The following is a 24,213-nucleotide window of genomic DNA, read 5'->3' on the forward strand; positions in this document are numbered from 1 at the left end:
GTGAAACTGGTTACTTTTTATTTATAATTGCTTTAATACTCCTAAATTTTGAAAAACCGGTCCGCCTAAAACGTACGTTACTACTAATTATAAAATTGCAGAGATAGAAACCTAAAAAAAAGTAAAAAAAAATTGTTAAATATTTTTATTTTTAAAATGAATCAATGATAATGATGAAATTAAATGAATTATAAAGTTAAAAAGTATAAAAGTGTATAAAATAGTGAGTCTGACTAAAACTTACTATTACTACTGCATTAGAATGTTAAAAATATAAAATCCTCTCGTCTGACTATAATCGTTGTATACTACTAATTTATCAATTATTGACATTAGCTTGAAATAAATTGTAAGAGTCTTTGTCTGATTAAAAAACTATGAATTCTCACTATACTCATATAACTTGAACTAAATTGTAAAAATTCGTCGTCTGGATAAAAGTGTCTGTTTCTACTTATCTGACAATGAAAGAAGGAACGTAACAAAAATTAATCTTTTTTAGTTTAAAAAAGATGTTCAACTATAATTACATATTTTACGACTGATTTTTGAATTGAAAAGATGAAAAACTACTTAAAAACTGATCTACCAAAACTGATACCAAAACTGATAAACAGAAAATTGTAGGGTGTTAATTTAATCTATTTTGGTTTTAAAATAACACCCTGCAATTTTCTGTAAAAATATTTTAACTTTAAGGTAAAATATAAAAAGTAGATTTAATTCATTATCGGTCTGACTAAAAATTATTTCTACTACTGAAATTATATTTCCTTAGAGAAAAAAGCATTTGTCCGACTAAATATTGAGTTTACTACTGGAACAGAAACTACTGAAATCAATTTTGCTAATAAAAAGTGCTGTTTGTCTGATTAGAAATGTTTTTTTTTATTACTGATACCTAAACCTTCTTTTGTTCAAATAAGATGTTAAATTAAAACTGTATTTTAATACTAATTTTTAAATTGGAATGATAAAAAAACTACTTTAAATTATGTAAAAACTGATAAATATTTTAAGCACAGAGTTTGTCTGATTAGAAACATTTTTTACTACTGATATAACGTAATCTACAATTTTAAAAATTCTTTGAATGACTCAAAATGCTTTCTTCTACTTAGTTAATAAAAAAATAAAAAATTAAACAAGAATAAAGGTTTTCTGGGTCATCAAAATTAGTACTTATCAAAATTCATTTATTTATTCATTTGTGGATGAAAAAACAGTTTTTGTAAAAAAAACAGTAATTGACGGAAACTGTCATTACTACTACTATCTCAACATGAACTATATTGCGAAAAGTATTTGTCTGGCAAAAATACCAATTACTACTGACATAACTTGAATTAAATAATAAAAATAATTTGTCTGACTAAAATGTCCTTCTACTACTTATCTACTAATAAAATGAAGAATGAAACTACAATAAATGTTTTCTGGTTGATTAAAAGTTTATTTATTTACAACAACTTACTACTGATAATATTTATATTTAGAAGAAGAAGAAGAAGCCATTGTCTGATTAAAATAATTTTTTATTAATAAAAAAGGTCTTTTACTATTTTTAATACTTTTACAACTTTGGTTAACTCTTATTTTTTATTTTATTTTTTTTTAATGTTTATACTATTATGTTATTAATCATTCTATTAAGATAAGGAATATTGTTTAAAAAATTGTTTTACTAAAACTGTATTTTACTACTGATCTTTTTTATAAATATAGAAATCATCTAAAACATATCTCAAAAAAGATTATACTTTTTTTTAAATAAAATATAGACAGTTAAAATTTGAAACATCAAGCGTCTGACTAAAGAATATTTCTACTTCTAAAATTGAGTTGAATAAAAAAACAAATAAAATATAATAAATAATATAATAATAATACAGTAATATAAATATGATAAATAATAATAATACAATAAAAAATAATATTAGATTCCATATTGATATATATATATATATATATATATATATATATATATATATATATATATATATATAATATAAAATAGTCCGACTAAAACTGCCTTTTACTACTGAGTTAAAATGTAAAAAAATATAATTTTGTCGTCTGACTATAATTGTCGTATACTACTAATTTCTAACCACCTCTCATTAACTTGAAGTAATTTGTAAAAGTCGTTTGTCTGACTAAAAATATCTACTACTACTTATATGTCAAGAAAAGAAAGAAAAAAACAAATAAAAGCTTTCTGGTTGATTAAAAATTTATTTATTTATTTACCACAATTTACTTTGGGAATTATACGTATAAAAGATTTAATTTCTAAAGAAAACAAGAATTGTCCGACAGTGTTTCTCTTTTTAATTGCATTCCTTATTGGATTTAATTAATAAAGATGATATAATACCGCCAGGAGTTTTGGTACTATGTCAGATAGTCAGCATAGTCTAACTTGAGGTTTGGACCACTACAGTGAGATGTACCCAAGGGGTGCATCCAAGTGGATGCTGGAAAAGGGATTGTTGCAGTCAAGCGTAGGAGCACAATTTGGAGCTTTGCGTCATGGGATTGATTTGCATCCTCTGGCTCATTTGACGGGTAGTGTCCTTTGGGATTCTAGGTTTCTCTCTCCCCCTCTCTTACTCTAGCGTACTTCACATCTTCAAAGTATCTCATATCATCTCCATTCAACTTCCTGATTTCAAAAGACACATCAATTTTCAACATTTCATTCAGTTCAAAGTAACTGATACATTTTCTTCGGAAAATTTTATAAGCAGATATCAAATGCTAAATGTAAACATATATTTTATCAATAATAATAAAAATAACAATAATAATAATAATACAGCAAAGAAATGAAATATTTTTTAATCTGTCTTATCTTTATATTTTTTCCCAACATTGTTTTACAGATTTATGAATTTTTTTTTAAATTTCTATTTTATTTATTAAGAGAAGAGAAAAATATCTTTTCTTCAAAGAAATAATTTTTATTATGAAGGAAAAAAAAAAGTTTTTTATTAAATTAATTGCTTTTGTTTGGGTTTAAATATTCAATGGATTATAAGACAATGGAGATATTGAAAGTTGTAGAAGCATAAAGTATGCGGTAACGAAATTTACAGAGTTATAGAAGAAAATGCTTTCTCATTGAAAATGTATTTATTCTTATTCGTCCTATGAATAAGGATTTCTTTCTCATTTATTTGAAAAGATTTTAAAATAAAAATCTCTTTTTTTTAGATTCAAAATTCATGTTTTACTTTCTTTTCGGTAAGATAATGTATTAATTTTTGTGAATATAATAAGATTGAAAAATAAAAAATTATAGTGATCGAATTATATTTTTCTGTTTATTCTACTTTTTTTTATTAATTTTATTGTCAGTGGGTTATATTATTGAAAGATAGGATAATAAAAATGATTGCTTGTTATGTACGATAACAAGTTGTTATTTGTGTCGAAACGGTATTGTGCGGGTATTCTTTGAAAGTTTTCTTCTATTTTTCTTCCTTCTCTTTTCCTTAACTTACATCTCTTCATTTTTTAAGTCGTCAAGACATATACTGTGTTCGGAGATGAAGACGTACGAGCTTTATCGTCATCTCTTCTGAAGTACCAGGGAAAGAGTTTGAATTATTATTCAAAGTGAGATAGAAGGAGAAAATGGGGTAGAGATATTCATCGTTGCGTGAAATCTACTGTAGGAGTTATTGCTTTAACAAAAAAAAAAAAAAAGAAAACAAATAACAAATAATGCCTTAGATTATTAAAAAATTTCCATGGAATTTCATTTATTCAACTGGTATTATTATTAATAAGAATAAACATAAATCAAAATAAGATCCAATTTATATGTGAAGAACTTTACTTTTTTGTGAAAAAAAAATTTATAGTTTATAATTTTTTTTTTCCATTAAGTTAATATTATATTTGTTATCAAACGTCATGGCTGACTAAAATTGATTGTTACTACTGATTTTCAGAAAAACATAGTAACATTAACAGCAATCGCAAAAAATGCAAAATGAATAAAGAAACACATTTTTTATGTCAATTTGAACTTAAATTTGATTTATAAAAAAAACTATTTGTCTGACTATAATTAATCTATACTACTGATTTTATTTTAAAATAAGAATTCCGACTGATTAAAACTTTTCACTTCTAATATTAAAATAAGATTTTAAAAATACTGAAATCTAAAATTAAAAACATATTTTAATCTAAATTAAAAAAATTTAAGTATTTATAATAAAAATTCGCAGCTACTAAAAAATTCTTTAAAATATTAAAAGAGACAAAAAAGGAAATTCATCGCATATTTTTCAATTCTAATATTAAAATATTAAAATCTGAAAATAAAACAATTGAAATATTCACTTCTAATATTAAAATATTAAATTCTGAAATTTAAAAAATTGAAATATTCACTTCTAATATTAAAATCTAAAATTAAAAAAAATTTAAATATTTAATTACAATTCTCAGCTATTTGAAAAAAATTCCCTAAAAGATTAAGAGTGATAAGAAGTAAAAGACGAAAAAATAGGACGAAATTCATCGCGCTATTATTTTAACTTGACAAAGAAATATAGTTGATGACGTTTAAGATCTTATTTTAGATTTAACGTCTACTAACTGTTCGTGTAGCTAGAAAATCAGAGATGTATTGTCTGTGCTTGCTCTAATGCCTTGAAAATCTAATTACCTACGATACTCGAGATTCGACCAATTAACGCTTGGAATGCCGTCTTACTCGGGGAAAGCATCACGCGTCAGTGGATACTTCGTTATGCTAGATATTTGGTAGCATAGATATACATACACACTCACAGAGAGAGAGATATACATACAGTTACACACAATGGATATATACTCATTGTAATTAAACACTGGATTGAAATAATTACTAGTAAAATAATGAAATTTATACCCAATTACGTATAATAACATTAAACTATAATTTCCTCTGTAAATTCCATACTCATAAGTATTAGATTGTTTTTTTATTGTAGTAAGAAATTATTTATTTCATTTTAGAAAAATAAATTATTTACTGTAAATAATTACATTTTGTACATGAAACATTTTATTATTGCAATTTAGAATTTACAAAGAATGTGAATTGTAAAATCAAAACGTTTTTGAATATGTAAAAAAAGACTTTTTTCCTGAGGGACGATTATTTTTTATATGAAATATACTGAGGCAAATTAAAAATACTGAGGCTCAAAATACTTACAAGGGAAAGTAAAATAAATTTTTTTTTTGAATGCAAACTTTGATTAAATGTAAAAAATATTGTCTTGTAAAAAATTTCTTTACTACTATTTTTATTTTAGTTATTATTAATAAAAATTATTATTTAGAAAAGAAGAAAGAAGCAATAGAAGCGAATGAAAGTAAAAATATGAATGTCTGACTATAACTGTACATTTACTACTGAAATAGACTGCTATTATTTTTAAAAAATATTTTTAAACCAAATTTTTAGGTTGAATACAAAATTAATTACTGCAATAAATATGAGTATACAATTTGGCCATTAAAAAATTTGTAATTCGTGATATTGAATAGAAATTAAATAAAAATACGACTAAGTGACTAAAATTGTATATTATTACTGAAATAAATTTTGCTTGTAAGAAAATAAATATTTCTGTCAAAATAATATCTTAACTGCAGGTTTTATTTTGCTTATTTATATAAATCCATTTGTCAGACTAAAATTCTGTATCACTAGCACTACTGAAGTATTTAAAAGATTGGAACAATACGTCTGACTAAAACGACTTTTTCTATTTATAAAAAAAATTTTATAAAATCAAATTTTAAATTCAAAAAATAGGATTGTAGTCGATTGTAATAAATCTGAGTAAACATTGTTGTCAAATTTGTAACAAATTAAAAAATTTGTTACTCGCGATATTGAAAAGAATTTGACTAAAAATAAAAGTCTGACTAAAACTGTAAGTTACTATTAAAATAAATTTAGCTTAGAATCAAGAAAAGAATTTTCTAGTCACATATTTTCTTTACTATTGTTTTCATGATTATTAAGATGAAACCCTATGTCTGATGAAAATTGTTTATCACTACTGAATTTTGATTTAAGGTCATGTTATTCAGTGGTCACGTGCCCCATATACTTTACTATGGAAAAACTTCACACTGAATAACATGACCTTAAATATTCGAACTATTCGTCTGACTAAAACTGTATGTTACTACTGAAATAAATTTCGCTCATTGCAATTAAACATTGAATTGAAATAATTACTTGTAAAGTAATGAGATTTATACCCAATTGCATATAATGACATTAAATTACAATTTGCTCTGTAATTCTCTCTCTTAAGAATTACACTTTTTTATTGTATTAAAAAATTATTAATTTCATTTTGGAAAAATAAATAATCTTCAATTATTTTGTTTATAACATTTTTGCACATTATTTATACGAATATATTTCTAAGTTTGAAAAAAAATACATTCTGGAACATAACAAATTTGTAAATTGTAGAAAAAGGCTCATGTACAAATAAATTGTAGAAAAAAATTTTTGTACACGTAAATTTATTTATTTATTTATTCATACTAAACGTTATTGTAAATTGAAGCAAGTTAAAAATATTTCTAATCGAAAATAAAATTGAAAATTTTTTTCATCAATGTATATGTAATCAATATATTTAAATATATGTAAATTTATCGAATTTTAAATATATCGTTTTAATTGAGATCACGTTAATTGCTTTTTATTTTGAATGTTTATATCTATTTCTATAATTGAAGAAGTATATTGCTTACTATTTTAAGACCTTATAATATTTTATTTCTATTATGGAAATGTCAATAAAATTTAATTTGACAACTTAAACAAGCAGTCACTGATGAAAGTTTTAATTATAATTTATTGTTCTTAAAATTTTGGTAAAAATAAACAAAATCATTATATAAATAGGTACCTATAATTTTTTTTAAATACTAATTTTTGGGTACTGGAAAATAAACTACTGACATTTTAATTATCATTGAGGGAAAAATCGTTAGCGTGACGATTTTTTAGTTTTTACTTCATCTTTTTATTATTTTTACCATTTAGTTATTAATCATTTGGTTAAAATTAGTATTAATGTTACAAAGACGTCTGACTAAAACTGTACTTTACTACTGATTTTTGTTATAAATATAGAAAATTTTACTACTTTTTTAAATATAGAAAAAATCTAAAATATTAACTAAAACACATTTATATATTCTTTTTAAAAATAAAATATATAAAGTAACATTGGAAAAATCACGCGTCTGACTAAAAACTATTTCTACTACTTAAATTGAGTAAAATAGAAAAAAGAAATAAAATTATATTTTGCATTTATATTTATTATGTACAATAATGGTAATATATAATAATTTGTGCTACTAAAACTGATATCTACTACCGACTTAGAGTGCAAAAAAATTTAATTCTCTCGTCTGACTATAATTATCGTATACTACTAATTTTTAAACTATACTGACATGAATTTGAATAAAAATTGAAAAAAATTTTTTCTCTGATAAAAAATGATTTTTACTACTGAAATTGTGTTTTTTCTTTAAAAGTGCATTTGTCTGACTTAATATTAAATTTTGTTAATGGAATGAAAAAACTGGGGAGCGATTTTCAGCCTGCGTTTCACTTTGACTTTGATGTTGACTTTAATTTTTATTTACACTCTCACTTTGATTTTAAAAATCAGTGTCAAAGTCAAAACTAAAGTCATAGTGAAATTCGAAGGTCAAAGTTAATTTCAAGGTGAAAATAAATGTCAAAGAGAAAATCGAATTGAAAATCAGTTAAATTACAAAATCGCACCCCTTCTATACTAATTTTTGTCTGGAAGTGAATATGTCTGACTAAAAATGTCTTTAACTACTGAAATTAATTTTCCTACTAGAGAAAAGCGTTTGTCTGACTAGAAACGTCGTTCACTACTCATATAAAGTGAACTAGACTGAGAACAACTTTTGTCTGACTAAAACCCTCTTCTACTACTTATCTGCCCTAAAAGTATATAAATGAAATAAGAATAAATATTTTCTGAGTTATTAAAACTTATTTATTCATTCAGATTTAAAGTATTTATATTTATTGAATAATTTATTTATTTATTCATTCATTTCTACATTATTCAATAGCTGCTACACGAAAATGTCAATACAATTTATTTTAATATCTCAAAAAACAGTCAATATTTTTTTATAATAATTTTGTCTTAAGTAAGGTTTAGAAAAAGGAGAAAAAAAAATAAGAAAAGAAAATAGGAACTTCATAAACACATAAGTCACTATTACGCGGAAAAATAGAAAAGAAAATTTGTAATGCATTTTTACAAGGTACTTTTTTTATATATATATGGTAAATTTGGACAAGAGGTTGTTTTTGCTTTATACTTCAGTACGCTCTCGGGACTCGTATCCGCGTCGTATTGTATGTGCACATGTTTAGAGTTTGTAAGCAACGACAACTTGTCATTCAGTATGTAAATGTTTTCTATTTTTTAAGGCAAGTTTACTCGACCCGCCTTTGCGATGTTATATGAAAATGTCTCTAGAATTTAGAATCACAACAATTTCACATGTGTAATATATGTATAATATAAGAATTCTTTCATAAGAAAATATATTAGTTGCAATTTAATTTTAATTCTATTGTGTCACTATATTGTATAGTCCTGTATTTACTCTTGAATTTATATACATATTTAAGAAAAACTAACTTTACTGAAGTTTTTTTGTAAATACTAAAAAGAAATTTAAAAAAGTGTCTCTTCTTTTTTAGAATAAAAGTAATGAAAGTTGAAAAAAATACTGTAATTATGAGAAAATAATCAGGAGCGTTTAAAATAGAATTCCCTTTATTTTCTTTCTGTGCTCTCATTTTTTTCAATTTACTATTTTTTTGTTTATTAAATAAAAAAACAATATTAGATTCTATAATTATTGTTATTAATCATTTTTTTCTTTTTCTTTAACGTACCTAAAGGAAATATGAGTTTTTTCATAATTACAATTAGGACAACTTGTGAGTCATTACAGTTACTGCGGGCAATTTAAGTTTTTCAAAGTGGAATAGGGAAAGAACGGAAAAGTGAGAATGGAAAGGTGAAAGCGATTTCACGGTTCGCCTCAAGAGAGATACGAGTCTCTGCAAGAAGACTTATGAAGTCTCAAAGTTTGTGTACGCATATTAATCACCCATCACCAACTTTATAATATTAAATATATATATATATATAGTTTATAATTATAACTAGTTTATTTAATAGTATTATTTAATAAGTGTTAATTATATTATTTAATAGTAAAATAACTCAATTTTCAAGGATCAAAAGTTCAAAAAGAGAATAATTTGTCTCTGTAATTAATGTTTGCTTCACTTATTTTTAAAAAGATTAAATTAATTTGTCTGAGTTAAACTGACAATTACTACTTATATTGTTTTAAAACAACTGATTATTTAAAACTTGTCTTACTGTAACAATCTTTTTCTACTGAATTTAAAATTACGAATTCCTGTAAAGAAAGTAAAAAGAAGTGAAAAAAGTATCTTGTCTGACTAAAATTGTTTATTACTACTGATATTAAATTTTCTTCAAAGAAAAAGAGATTCCGTCTGACTTAAAAAGCATATTACTACTGATGTAGTAATAACGATCGTTATTAACATAAACGAAGAAAGATTTTTAAAAAAATATCTGTTTCGTCTGAGTCTAACTGTCTTTTACTACTGCTATTAAAATAATTTACATAATAAGTCCATTTGTCTGAAATAAACTATCTTTTACTACTGACATTAACATGGTTTAGAAGGTTTGTAAACTCAAAAACCCTTCGTCTGACTAACTCTTCTTTTTCCACTTATTTTAAACTTGTACAATTTTTTTTCTAAATAACAATTGTTTTTTAATTCCATTTAAAGTCGACTAGATTATTTCTGACTTAAAATACCCAATATTTTTTTTTTAATTACGAAGGTAGAGAATAAGTAGAAATTGAATCAACAAAAATATATTCTTCTATTAAAATTGAAACCTGGCTGTCTGAAACTGTCTAATACTACTTATATGTAAAAATAAGATTTGTCAATCGTAGACGGTTAAATATTGAAGATATTTTAAAGTTAATTTTTTTAAAGGCTAAATTCAAGCATCAATTTTTAAAAACTATTAGGACATTATTTGATACAAGAGCAACTTAAAATAATTAATTAAACATTCCTAACATTATAAAGCACTTTTGATAATACTTCCATAATTTGAGAATTGTAAATCTTTAAATTTGTCTCAATAAAAATGATACAGACGATTTTTCATAAATTAATCAGAAAAATTTTCTTCTGATTTTTATCACAAAGACATATTTCAATATATATTAAAAATTTATAATTGATTAGAAATTAATTGATTTTATAGAAAAATTTCTTGATTTTTATTTAAAATTTATGAATTTCCAATTAAAATTTTTCTATTATTAATTAAAATTCTTCTAATATTAATTAAAATTCATATTCATTTTGAAGTAAAATTTTTTTGTTTTTAATTAATAATTTCTTAGCCCAGTAGAAAAAGTGCTATAAAATTTTACTAGAATAACTCAATAGAAATGATTGTCCATAAATTCTAGTGGATATTCTATAGAATTTCACTAAAATGATTCTATGGCAAATTTCTATATTAATTCTACTAAATTTAAATAAACTGTAATTGAAAAAATTATTGTGTAGCGTAATACCAGTTTTTACAGTTTTTTTTTAAGTTTCTTTAACTATAATTGGTTATTAATCATTTGGATAAAATTGGAATTAAGGTTAAAAAAATGTCTGATTAAGACTTTACTACTGATTTTTGTTGTAAATATAGAAAACATGAATTTGTCAAAATTGATTTATACTTTCTTTCTTAATATAAAATATATAAAGTACAATTTTAAATATTACGCGTCTGACTAAAAATGATTTCTACTACTGAAATTAGGTTAGGTAAAAAAAGAAAAAAAATATTAAATTCTATATTTACAAAATTCTTCTCCAAAGTTCAAATATTTTCATAAATTATTTTTCATAAAGAAAAATTCTTGACCTAATTTCAATTATTTTTAAAAATTTTTCTAATTTCAATGATTCTCAATATCTACAATTTTAATAGAATTTCCCAAAAAGAATTCAATTATTAAAAAAAAATTCAATAAAATTGTAAGCAAACATTTAATTATTTTCATAAATAATTAAAATTTTACAGGAATTCAATTATTTTAATAAATAATAAATTTTTTTAAGGAATTCAATTATTATTTAGAAAAAAAAAATAATTAAAAATTCTAGAAAATAATAATTGAATTAAAATGATGAAAATAATTTTAATTAATTTACAGTATATTATTGTATAATTATTATAATTTATTGCCGAGAAAAATTTACAATATTCTTATACAATGATTTCACAATATTGCGCTTAAATATCATGCTATTTGTGTTTTCGATTTAAAATATTTAAATAAATAATTTTTTTAATATATTCTTGATGCAGAAAGATGAAAACTACCAAATTGAAAGGAAAGACCAGAAGGATGAAAGTAGAAAGTGAATGAGGGACATAGAGAGAAAGAGAAGTTTAAAAGGCAGACAAGAATGAAAGGATGAGAAGAGTGGGAATAATTAATTGAACAAGATAGGGTGGAAAAAAAACGCGAGCTACAAGATAGGGGGGGGGAGGGTGGGTGCAAGAGAATTGGTGTAGGTGTATGACCGTTAACTTTAGAGCTTACAAATCGTCGATAAATTAGTGGCAAAGGTTGGAATGGCTTGTAAAATCGATGAGTATTGGAAAAGGACTTTAGTTTAAAGTTGGATTACGTAAAAGTGTACATTCACTAACCAAAATTCAACAAACACACACACACAAAAAAAAGGAACGAATGTCAACGCTATTATAGCTCATTTACTCATTAAACATTATGAAGAGAATATATTTTAAGTTTACCGCACACACAACAAAAAGAAACAAAAATTATTTCTATAATTAATATTCACAATTGTATTATTCACTAATTATTCAAAAAGCAAAATTTTATCCATAATTATTAAACAATGCATTCGAAACAAAAGAAAATATATTCTCATTGTCAATGAAGAATGAAAGATTTTCCATATTTTCTAAAGTTTATTATTTAAAATTATAATAATAATTACATAGGTACTAGTAATTAATTTCATTATTTAATAATTTTATACTTTTTTCATAAACTGAATTAAATGTACATTTGAGTTATTTTATATATTCGTATTATTATTATTATTATCCGAATAATTTTACATCCTTTGATAAATTTCTTATAATTATATTTTAATAATACTCGTTTTTGGCTTTCTCTGTGTTTCAATTAAAGGAAAAAACGGGTCATTTATGAATAGAATGATATTTTAATTATTTCGCTTCCCATTTGAATGAATTAATAATAATAATTTGTCACTTGAATTTTTAAGTAAAATGAAACTGAACTTTTTGGGGTTTATTTTTAATATAGAGAAAAAATTACATTCGGTGAATTTTAATTATTATAACTTCCTTATAGAGGAAGTATTTATTTATTAATTATTCATTTATTATCAATTTATTATTTATTTATTATTTATTTGTTATTTATTTATTATTTATTTATTATTTATTTATTATAGTCAATATATTTACTAAAAAAAGTCTAAAAAAATAGAAGATTGCAAATATTCTGAAGTTGTTTGAAATATACAGAAATTCTTTTTTACACTTGTTTGATTTTATTTCCAGCAAACGAAAAATGTGAGAGGAGAGAAAATTTTTTTTTCTTTTTAAATTCTTTAGATTAAGTTTATATATATATATATATATATACATACATATATAAATAATCGGGGTCATATTCTATCTTATTTCCTCTCACTCTCACTCAGTCATTCACTGTGTCTTTTCTTTGACTATCTTGAATGTGAAATAAGTGCCCTTACCTGCACTGTAGAATGGTACTTTGTCCCTTCACAGTATATGTTGGAACTTTTATCTCAAGTAGCCTCAACGCGCCGACTGCAACATAAAAAGAAAAGAGGGCACGTAAAAAAAATATTCTCAATGCATTATAAAATAGAATTTCTCCCATTATTCGATATTTCTAAAGATAAATTTTGACCTAATGAACCATTTTTTTTTTTAATAAAAATTTTGTCAATTTTACTCTTAAAGAATAGAGAAATTCAGTTATTCCCTTTTGCTGAAAGAATTGTTGAAGGAAGTGAAGGGAAAGAATATTAAATTTTTTTTTCTACATATCTTTAAAAGTGTTTTACGTCTCTTTTTTTACGGAGTAAATATTTTTTATTATTATCGAATACTATACGCACTTTGTTTCCTTAAATCGTAAAATAAACTCTCTTTCGAATATAAACATGGAAAATAAATAATAATTTTAGAAAAAACTAAAACATTTTCGTATATAAATATTTAATATTAAATATTTCATTTTCTCGCAATTGTAAACAGAGATAATTACCAACTAATTGCATTTTAATCGTTATAATTAATTCGAATTAACTTTTCTCTAGAATTTCTTCTTCAAAATTTATCTCTTTTAAAAATTAATGCAATTTTGTTTTCTATTCGAAAATTATAGGAAATTTTCTTCAATTCTAAATTCTTGATAATTGTCTAAAAAAAAATGGAAATTTTGAAATATTTTCTCAAACTTTTTTTCTTCTTCCCATTTTCATATTTCTCTGATCAATATTGACTCACCATGTACATATATGTATATGTACCTATATGATTAGATGCATTATTGCAGGCACCGCATATCCTCGTAAGTTGAAAAAGATCAATACTTCAGTTTACACAGGCACTAACAACTTTGTATGTATATCCTGTTCGCCTCTAACTGACGCCCATATTAATAAATTATTCACAATGTTAAACACCAGCTCTTCATGTATTTTTTTCAACCATTAACATACCTTCCGCTATGTCAATAAATGTTTAAGTCTTAATCATCAAATTGATTTCTTTTTAAGACATTAACATTAAATTGAAATTAATTATTTACAATGAAAATGTAATAAATAATAATTATAGTGATGAAAAAATAATTGGAATTATGATAACAATTGTAATAACCCTAATAATAATAGTAACAACCCTATGATAATAATAGTAACAATAATAATAATACAATATTAATATAACAAAAAATAAAATTTTAAATTATCAATCATTATAATAAAAAATAAATATTATTATTTAAATTTTATTTACAATAAAACGATAACAATTATTCGACAAAGTGGGTAACGACAAAAGGTAGGTACATTAATAATAATAAATTATAAAACATTGAGTTGAACAATCATAATAATGATAGTAATAATTAACTATATTAATCTTCGTATTCTTTCATTCATTCTGTCCGCAATTTGAAGTTAGTTTTTGTGTATGCTTTTGTTTTGTTTTTCTTTAAAAAATATTGTTTGACAAATCGACAATATGCAAGTATTTTTTCACGATTCCATAATAAAATAATATTAGAAGTTAGAAAATTTTAAAAAATGATGATTAACAAATGAAAAATAAACCCATTTTGTTTATTATATGCTTTTTTCTCTAACAAATTTCGTTTGACTGATCCAAATTATGCAAATTTTTCTCCTTTTTATTTATAAAAAAATATAAAAATTGTTAAAAAATTATGATTAAGAAATAGGAAATAGGAAAACCCATTTTATGCATAATTTATATTTCTCAATAACAATATTGTTCACAAACTCATTCTTTTATTTTGGGAAATAAAAACATTACTATTTCTTAATTACAATTGTTTTAATAAAATTCAAAGTTTAAAAAAAATAAAAACATTACTATTTCTTAATTACAATTGTTTTAATAAAATTCAAAGTTTTTTAAAAATAAAGGAAAAAATGTTTATAAATTCTATTTCTTAATTACAAATTTTAATTGAATATGAAAATTTTGTATTTTTTAGAAAATAAAGGACAAAATTTTATTAAAAAAAAATGTTCTGTTACATTTATTTACGAATTTCTTTAATTGCAAAATTATTTAAAAACATCAATAAATTTTTTTTTAAATAAATATTTAATCATTATTTTTCCATAGAAATTAAGATTTTCAATAATATCAAATTTAAACCTTTTCGAAATTAAACAACTTTAATAATATTGTTATAAAACATGAAGATAACGATTAAAGACGTTCGAGAGATATTTTTTTTTTTTATATTATAAGAATATTGTTACTGTTACTTCTTAAAAATTATTTTTATATTCAATTATAATCTAAAATGTTATAACTAAAATTCATTTTTAAATCGATTTTTATTAGAAAATTCTAAGAGAATTCAATTATTTAAATGCAATAGTAAATATTTTATTGAATAATTGAATGTTTCTTAAAATTAAATTCTTGAAAAAATTTTTTTTTACCAAATTTGTAAGTAATTGAATTTATTTGACAAATATTAATAAATTTTTTAAGAATAGTTACATTTTTCAAGGAATTCAATTAAAATCATATATTAAAAATAATTGAAACTCTGCGATGAGTTTTATTTTAAATTTTAATCTCAGTTATTATGAAAATTATTGAATTATTCAGAAGAAACTTATTAAAAACTTGTAAATAATAATTTTTATTATTTATGAAAATAATAAAATTATGTTTGCGTACAATTTTATTAAAATTTTTTTTAAATAATTGATTTCTTTTGGGCAGTTTTAAATAGTAGAGATTTTGAAAATTATTGAAATGAGAAAAATGTTTGAAAAAAATTGAATTTTAAAGAAGAATTTTATTATTTACAAAGATAATTGGGATTTTGACGAGATTTTTTTTCAATTTTGAGCATAATTAAATTTTGTGATAAGAATTTTATTACTTTTGAAAGTAATAGAATTTTTGCAATCATTCGTAACTATAAATACATTATTTTTAATAATTAATTAAATATATGTTGACAAATTTAACTTATTTTAGAAGATATTGAATTATTAAAATTTTTCAAAAATTTAAGTTCCTTAAAATTTCTGATTAAATTAATTCCAAATTAAAATTTTATAAAATTTTAAAGTTGAATTATTTATGAAAATTGTAAAAGCAATTGTTTTAAAATTGAATTAATTTTGAAGTATTTGAGTAAAATTATTCATTTAATAATTTATAAGTCATTTTTGTATGATAGTTGTTCAAGGTTTACGTTATTTAAGAAGAAATTATTGTGAGAAATTAAAAAAAATTGAAGGTTTTTTTTCTATAATTTGTGGTAATTTCATAGTTTATGAGGCAAACAAAAAAGACACAAGAATTCAGAATTTTCTTATAAAAAATTACATTTTTTTCAGTACTTTTAATAAAAATCCCTGACTTTTCCCTGAATTCCCTGTATCAGAATATATGATTCTTATAGTTATAATAATATTAAAACTATATTCTAATTCATATTTTATTTTTATGAAAATAAATTTAAATTAAAAATTTTTACGTTCTATTATTTTTAAAATTGATAATTTTATTAAAAATTTTATTTTTAAAAGGAAGTAAAAAGTTAACCGCGCGCGAATTGTTGCTAGTAATAATATAATAATCGTAATAATAGTCATAGTAAGAATAATATAAAAAAATTTTATTTATAAATTTCAAAATTTGGATTGTAAAATTTTTATTGCAAAATGACTATAATTACTTTATTAAAATAGAAAAAAACTTTATATTGATAGATTAAGTGTGAGTTTTGATTTATTGTATGTGTGTTGAATCAGAAGATGAAGGGTAAACTAGTCTTGAGAATCAAATTATTAAAATAGTATGAGAAGCTGGATTCAAAGTTAAGGGTTCAAGCACGAAGTTTATGCTTGTTTCATGACACGCCTAAAGTCTAAATAGTTTAATCCTTCAATGCGCATACGTCAAACAAACCAAAAGTTTCCGTCAGACCCTTGTGTACACTCACGGAAAACACTTCAGGGTTGTTTCACAACTATTAGTTCATTTCATCGAAGTTATAAACTGAGGTTGTTGCGTTATCGATGCAACTTGTATAAATATATGTATATATACATTATACGTGTAGAAATATAAGTATATATATTATATTGTATATACACATTTACAACGTTCGCTACAAAATGTTGTTACACAACTAATAATATCACTCAAGAAATTTCTATTTTGCTCTTTAGAAGCTTACTCGCAAGTAAACTTTAAATATCTTCCCTCAGGCCGTGTATACTTGTATATATATATAGCTATATGACGTTCACTTGCAACTTAAAATAGTATTTTATATGATATAAAATATTGATTAATATTAGTAAGGATAATATTGATGAAAGCAATAATAAAAAAAATTGAAAGAGAGAATATTAATGAAAGAAAGATTTTTTTACTATTTTGAATTTATAATAATAATTAAGGCTTTAGAGTGAAACCTGTCGGAATGAAAATCTATTTTGAAAATTTTTTTTTCAAAAATGTCCAACAAAAACTATTTTCAATATTTATTTGGTATAAGATGATATGGACAAAAGATTTAGATAAATAAGTTATTCAGATAGAGAAAAAAACGTTTCTTCAAAAGAAAGGCTGTTTTTTGGACAGAGAATATAATTTTCAGAAATATAAAAATTTTAAAAAGAGGAAAAAAAAGCTTCTTTAGTAGAAAAGATACCTTTTCGTCAGACAAATGCAACATTCGGTAGATAATCTTTTCGAAAAGAGAAAAAAAAAGTGTTTTTAGTAGTACAGCTGTTGTATGGTCAGACAATCTATTATTGCTAGGTTTATAAACTTTTTACCATCGGAATTAAGAAATTTGTTTACTAGAATATGTGTTTTATTGTCAGACACTCTTATTTTTAGATATATATATATATATATATATATATATATATATATATATATATATATATATATATATATATATATATATATATATATATATATATAAAATTTTCAGACTGGAAAAAAAGGAAAGAGTTTTTATCAGACAAATTTATTTTTAGGTAAATAAACTTTTCAGTGGACGAAAAGAAAAGGAATTTTCAGTAAGTAAAATTGTTTTTTGAACAGACAAACATATTTTGAGATAGATAATCTCTGCGGACGGAGAAAAAAAAACTTTTCTTAAGTAGAAAAGGTGTGTTTCAGTCAGACTTGCTTATTTTTCGGTAGATATTCTTTTCGGAACGGAAAAATGGTTTTTTGGTCAAACAAAAATATTTTAAGGTAGATTAACTTTTTTATAAAGAGGAAGAAAAACTTTTTGTAAGTAGAAAAATGATTTTTGGTCAGACAAATTTTTTCGGTGGATAATTTTGATTGAAAAGGAAAAAAATAAAATTTTTTCAGTAGAAAAGCTGATTTCTGGTCAGACACACTCACTTTTTAGTGGAAAATCATTTCGTAAAGAGGAAAAGAACGTTTCTTTAGTAGTAAAATTATTTTTCACCAGATAATCCTATTATTAGGTATAAAAAGTTTTTACACTTGAATTAAAAATTCTTTTTTAGTAGAATATGTGCTTTTTGGTCAGACATGATAATTTTTTGGTATATAAAATGAAAGACTAAGGAATGGAGTAGATAATTTTTTTTTTGTCAGATAAACAAATTGTTAAGGTAGATGTACTTTTTAGTCCAGGAAAAGGATCGTATTTTTAGTAGAAAAATTGTATTTGATCAGCCAATTTTCTATTGCGATAAATAAACTCTGTGAACAGGGAAAAGATATTTTCTTAAGTAGAAAAGGTGCGTTACAGTCAGACAAATTTATTTTTTCGTAGATAATCGATTCGGAAAGGAAAGAAACGTGTTTCGCAGTAGAAAAAACTGTTTTTAGTCAGACAAACTTTTTTCGGTAGATAATTTTATTGGGAAAGGAAAAAGGAACGTTGCTTCAGTAGTAAAACTGTTTTCAGGTCAGACATACATATTTTCAGGTATATAAATTTTTTAAACAGGAGGAAAAAAAGTTCTTCACTAGAAATGTTGTTTTTTGCACAAACACACTTATTTCTAGTGTAAAAAAATTTTCTTACTATATAAAATAATGTTTGTCAGTAGAGAATATTTTCTTTGTCCAGACAAACAATTTTCAAGATACATTTACCGGACTAGAGAAGAACTTTTCATGAGTAGAAAAGATATTTTTCGGTAAGTTAACAAATTTTTCAATAGAAATTTTTTTGTGTAAGGAAAAAAAATGTTTTTTCAGTAGAGACAGTACTTTATAGTCAGGCGAACTTATTTTCAAGTAGGTATTCAATTTACAGTATGAAAACAATAAAAATTGATCAGGCAATGTAATAATATCAGTAGGGAATTTGTGAAATATTTTGGAAGCACTTTCAAAAAAAATTATTAAAGCCCTTTATAAAATATGTTTTAAAATTGTAAAAAATGATTTCCAATCGTGATAAACACTTATTTTATTCATATGATAATTTCTATACTATATTTATCAGCAGAAAATATGTTGGCATAAAAGAAATAAAATTCTTCTTATATACGATCAATTCTTTTGAGTAGAAAAATTATTTCAAGTGAAAGAAAATGTTTCTTTCACAATAAAAAAAAGGTTCGATATCGGTCAGCCTAAAAATACACTTTCTATAAAGATAAACCTTTCTCGAAGTGGGGAATTTAATTTTTCAGCAGAAAAGATTGATTTCAATCGGACAAAGTTTTAAGTACTTTTGAGTATCAGTAAAGGTACATTGCTGGCTAAATTTTTCTCAAGTAGAAAAATTACTCTTTGGTCAGACGAATATTCTCCTTAGTTTTTAAGTAAATTAATTCTGCCTTCGTAATTTTTAAATAATTTTGCCTCTGACTTTTTTTTCTAATAAAACGTCTTTCTCTTTTTAGCAAAAGACTATTTCTTTTTTAATAGAAATCTTCCTTTTTTTTTACTAGAAAAAATCAATTATTTAAAAAAGTGTTACTTTTCTGTCAGTAGGAAAATTCTCTAGTTTAAAAAAGTCTTAATTCTCCTTAGTAGAAAAAGGATTATTTTATTAAAAGAAAATATTTTGTTTTAGTAGAGAAAGTAATTTTTGGCCAGACAGAGAAAAAGAAGTTCCTATAAATAAACTCGAATTAAAGAAAAATTAATGCACTTCTTTTCTTCCTGTGAATAAAAATAATAATTTTCGCTTCATGAACTGTGAAGCTATTTTTTGTTCTGCAAGGTGTAAATAAAAAAAAATTCTTCTTTAATTAAATATGATTGTTCTTCTTAAAAAAAATGAAATTACTATTGTTGAAAGAAACTGAAATTGAAATTGACAGTTTACACGTAATTGCCATAGTATAAGCACTTTTAAAAGAAGTTAGAAAATACAGTAATTTAGAACGTCATTTCCTGTTTGAATTTAAAAACTAATTTTCTTCTTCTAACTGAGGAAATTCTTACGGTTATAAGAGCGTGAATCTTTCTTTACTATACGGGCGTATAAAAAAAATTGTTATCGAATAAATATTGAAATATACCGGAAATATTTATACTTCAAACAATTCAATTTTTTTTTCTCTCTCTCTCTGTCTTTCAATATTAGTCACACTAACTTAAGGGGAAATCATTTTTATGCATTTCTAACTGCTTTTTTCTATACATATGCAGATGCAACGATAAGTGCTGTACCGGTGGCACTCGAAGTATTACGAATTTTATTGTACTGCATACATTTGCGAAACTCAATACTTTTTTTATATATGTATATACCATTGTGCTATTTTATACTATATTGATTTATCTTCAAGTTTTGAGAAAGAAACGAAAAATAAAAATAGATTTTACATTTATTTACTGTTTATTCACTTGTTTCCTCCGCTTACAAAATAATCCTTTCAATTACAAATTACAATGTTTAATTCAAGAATATTTATTCGATTTTTAAGGATTTTTATTGAATTTTATTTTTCTAATATAATTATGAGTTCAAATTTAAGTGTATATTGTATAATTTACTAGTAAAAAAAAATTCGATCATAAACTAGCTTAGAAATATGAAAAGAGAGGGGAGTTTTGTATTTTAATTTTAAGTTATCTAAGAGGACCATAAATTCGAGACTAAAACGGGGAGTAACCGTTAAAAGTTTGTGCATAGGAAATAAAGGGTACTTTAACATTTTTAATATAAATGTAGCTCTTCGTACCCTCCCCCCCCTGCACCCTCCCTTCATCATCCCCTTTCCTTGCACTTTACAATATCGAGACGAAGCAGGTGCTTCAAACTAAAAGATTCTTCACATTAATAGGGTACCCTCTTCATTAAATATTTTACAATCTTCAACGTAATAATCTCTGCTCGTGTTTCAATTAACATTATTTTTTCTATTTCCTACTTTATTGTTCAATAATAATAATAGATCAATTTGAAATGTAGTTTTTATAATAAAATTTAATTTTAATAATAAAAAACTAAGAGTTCATTTTCGTGAAATCTAAAAAAGATTTAATATAATTTACATATTATAGAAAATAATATATTTTAAAAGAAAGTAGCAAATATTCTTAAAAATGTGAATCAATGGTTCAATTTTCATACTGATTCAGATTGAGAGAGAGGAGATTTTTATGTAACACTTTTTTTTTCTAGAGAGGAAACTGTTGCTAATACTTGCTTTAGAATATATTAAAAGCGAAACATGAATTAAAAAAGTTTTTCTCGCAATTTAAAAAGAGCAATCTTTTATTTTTTCTTTTAACACTCACAGTAGTGAAAAACGTTGTATATTTAAAATTTTAGCATATATTTTTTTCCACGGCATGGGAAAACCATCACAAAGGAAGATCCGCAACCTCATTACGTGGATGAAATGATTTTCAAGCAAAATCACACTAATTTTACAACGCTAAAATTTCATAAGCAGTTTACACAGTCTTGTGTAATTGCGAATGAAACAAAGTAAATTGCATTAAAATGTAATATTACTGACAATTGATGGGAAGAAAATAAAATTTTATTCAAAAGGAAATTGATGCTTTATTCGGCAAGCATGAAATTATGTATACTTTGTGTATAATAACAATTTATAATTTTATATACATGTGTACATTATATAAATTATTTATAAAATAATGTACATCGGTTGTTTGACAAATGAGTGAATTTTGACAGTAAATGATATATTTGAATATTAATTTTGTGGAAAGTGACTTTGCTTTCAGTGAAAATTGTAAAACTAATTGATTTTGATTAAGTCACTCAAAATAAGCCTACCAAAACTAAAATTAATTTTTCTTACTTTCACTATCACTTCCACTTATACCAAAACTCAAATAGTAGACATAGACATAGAAAATTTATTTTACCCTAAAACTGAAGTAAAGTCTGGAGTCAGAAAAATTATAATGAAAGTTAAAAAATAATAAAATAAAAAACAGACAAAAATTGAAAAAATCAAAAAAAAAAATTAAATATTTAAAGTTAAAATTACATTAGATTAATAGTTAGCAAGAAAATAAGTATAAATAAATAATGGTATCCGGACAAGAAGTTCAAAACAAAAAATTCAAAATAAATGAAATTCAAAAAAGTAAAAAAAAAAACAGTTTCACTTTGAACTTATTTTTTTGAATTTTTTGTCCTGGTCAAAAAGTTCAAAGAAATTAAAAATCCAATGAAAAAAATTGAGATACATATAAAAATTTAAATGGTTGCCTTGAATGAAATTGGAATTTTTCTAGTAATTTTATTATTTATAAAAATAATTGAATTTTTCTGTAGAATTTTATTATTTTTGTAAATAATTAAAATCCTGCGATTTTAAATTTTAAATTACGATTTTATAGCGTAAAAAGTAAAAATGTAACTTTTTCACATGCTTCATTATTTATTTTGAATTTTTTGATTTTGGACATTTTTATTTTGGGACTCTTTGTACTTTGGACTTTTTTTCTTGGATTTTTCAGTCTGGATTTTTTAAGTTGGATTTTTTGTCTTGCAATCATAAATAATAGGTAATATTAATAAATATAATAATTTAGATTTTGAAACGTTGGAGTAAATATATTTTAATCATTGTCCGAATGTTTTCCTTTTTAATTTAACTTGTTTTATCAAAAATCTCGGACGTTAAAGATAACAAACTAAAAATTGAAGTATAATTTAAAATAAAGAATATTAAACAATACAAATTTAAATAAAAGGGACAGTGAAAGAGTGAAAGAAAAGAAGTACAAAATACGAGCGAAGAACGCTAGTAATTTTCAATTATACTCAGTGAAGTTTCATAAATATTAAATAGTAAAACTCATCGTAGAATTTCAATTATTTTTAATAAAATTTTAATTGAATTCCTCGATAAATGTAATTACTAATTATTATTCAAAAATTTATTAAATCTCGTCAAACAAATTCAATTATTTAAAAATTTGTTGATAAAATTCTTTATGAGAATTCAATTTTAAGAAACATTCAAATATTCAATAAATTATTTTTTTGTATTTATATAATTGAATTCTAGTAGAATTTACTAATAAAAATTGATTTAAAAATGAATTTCAATTAAAAACAAACGAATTTGAAAATTCACAATAAAAAACTTTTTCAAAAATTATTAAAAATAATGAATTTATAGAAAAGTTTTAGTTAACACTGAAGAAAATTTAATTTTGCAGAAGTTACAAATTATTGCAGAAATCCAATTGTTTTTAAGAGTAATAAAAACCTTCTCACAAAAATTATGTTTAAAAAAAGTAAAATTCTTTTTGGGAATTCAATTATTTTCATAATATAATAAAACTCAATTCAGAATTTCAATTACTTTTAATACAATTTTAATAAAATTTCTCGGAAAAAGTAATTGTTCTTAAAAATTTTATTAAAAATCGTCGAATGAATACAATTATTTAAAAAATAAATTAAGTTATTTAAAATAATTAATTAATTAATTAATTAATTTTAATTATTTAATAAAATATGTTGATAAAATTCAGAATTATTATTATTATTATTATTTATTTATTATCAGAATTTAATATTAAGAAACATTCAGTTGTTCAATAAATTTTTATTTATTTTTGTATTTAAATAACTAAATTCTAGTAGAGTTTTCTAATAAAAATTGATTTAAAAACAAATTCCTGTTAAAGATTGAGATAATAATTGAATATTAAAAGCAAAATAGCGTGAATTTTTAGAAATAAGTGACTTTTG

General features: G+C 22.9%; 1 protein-coding gene across 5 annotated transcripts in view; it reads right to left on the reverse strand.

Annotated features, from left to right (window-relative positions):
- Positions 1-24,213, reverse strand: part of LOC122499530 (cell adhesion molecule 1-like) — a 76,490-nt gene that overhangs the window by 22,912 nt on the left and 29,365 nt on the right. For all 5 annotated transcript variants that reach the window (XM_043607940.1, XM_043607942.1, XM_043607943.1 and 2 more), the window contains one exon: positions 13,004-13,079. In XM_043607940.1, the coding sequence (XP_043463875.1) occupies positions 13,004-13,079 (76 nt within the window). The remainder of the gene's footprint in view (positions 1-13,003; positions 13,080-24,213) is intronic.

This window comes from Leptopilina heterotoma, unplaced genomic scaffold (assembly GCF_015476425.1).
Source record: "Leptopilina heterotoma isolate Lh14 unplaced genomic scaffold, ASM1547642v1 Lhet_169, whole genome shotgun sequence".
NCBI lineage: Eukaryota > Metazoa > Arthropoda > Insecta > Hymenoptera > Figitidae > Leptopilina > Leptopilina heterotoma.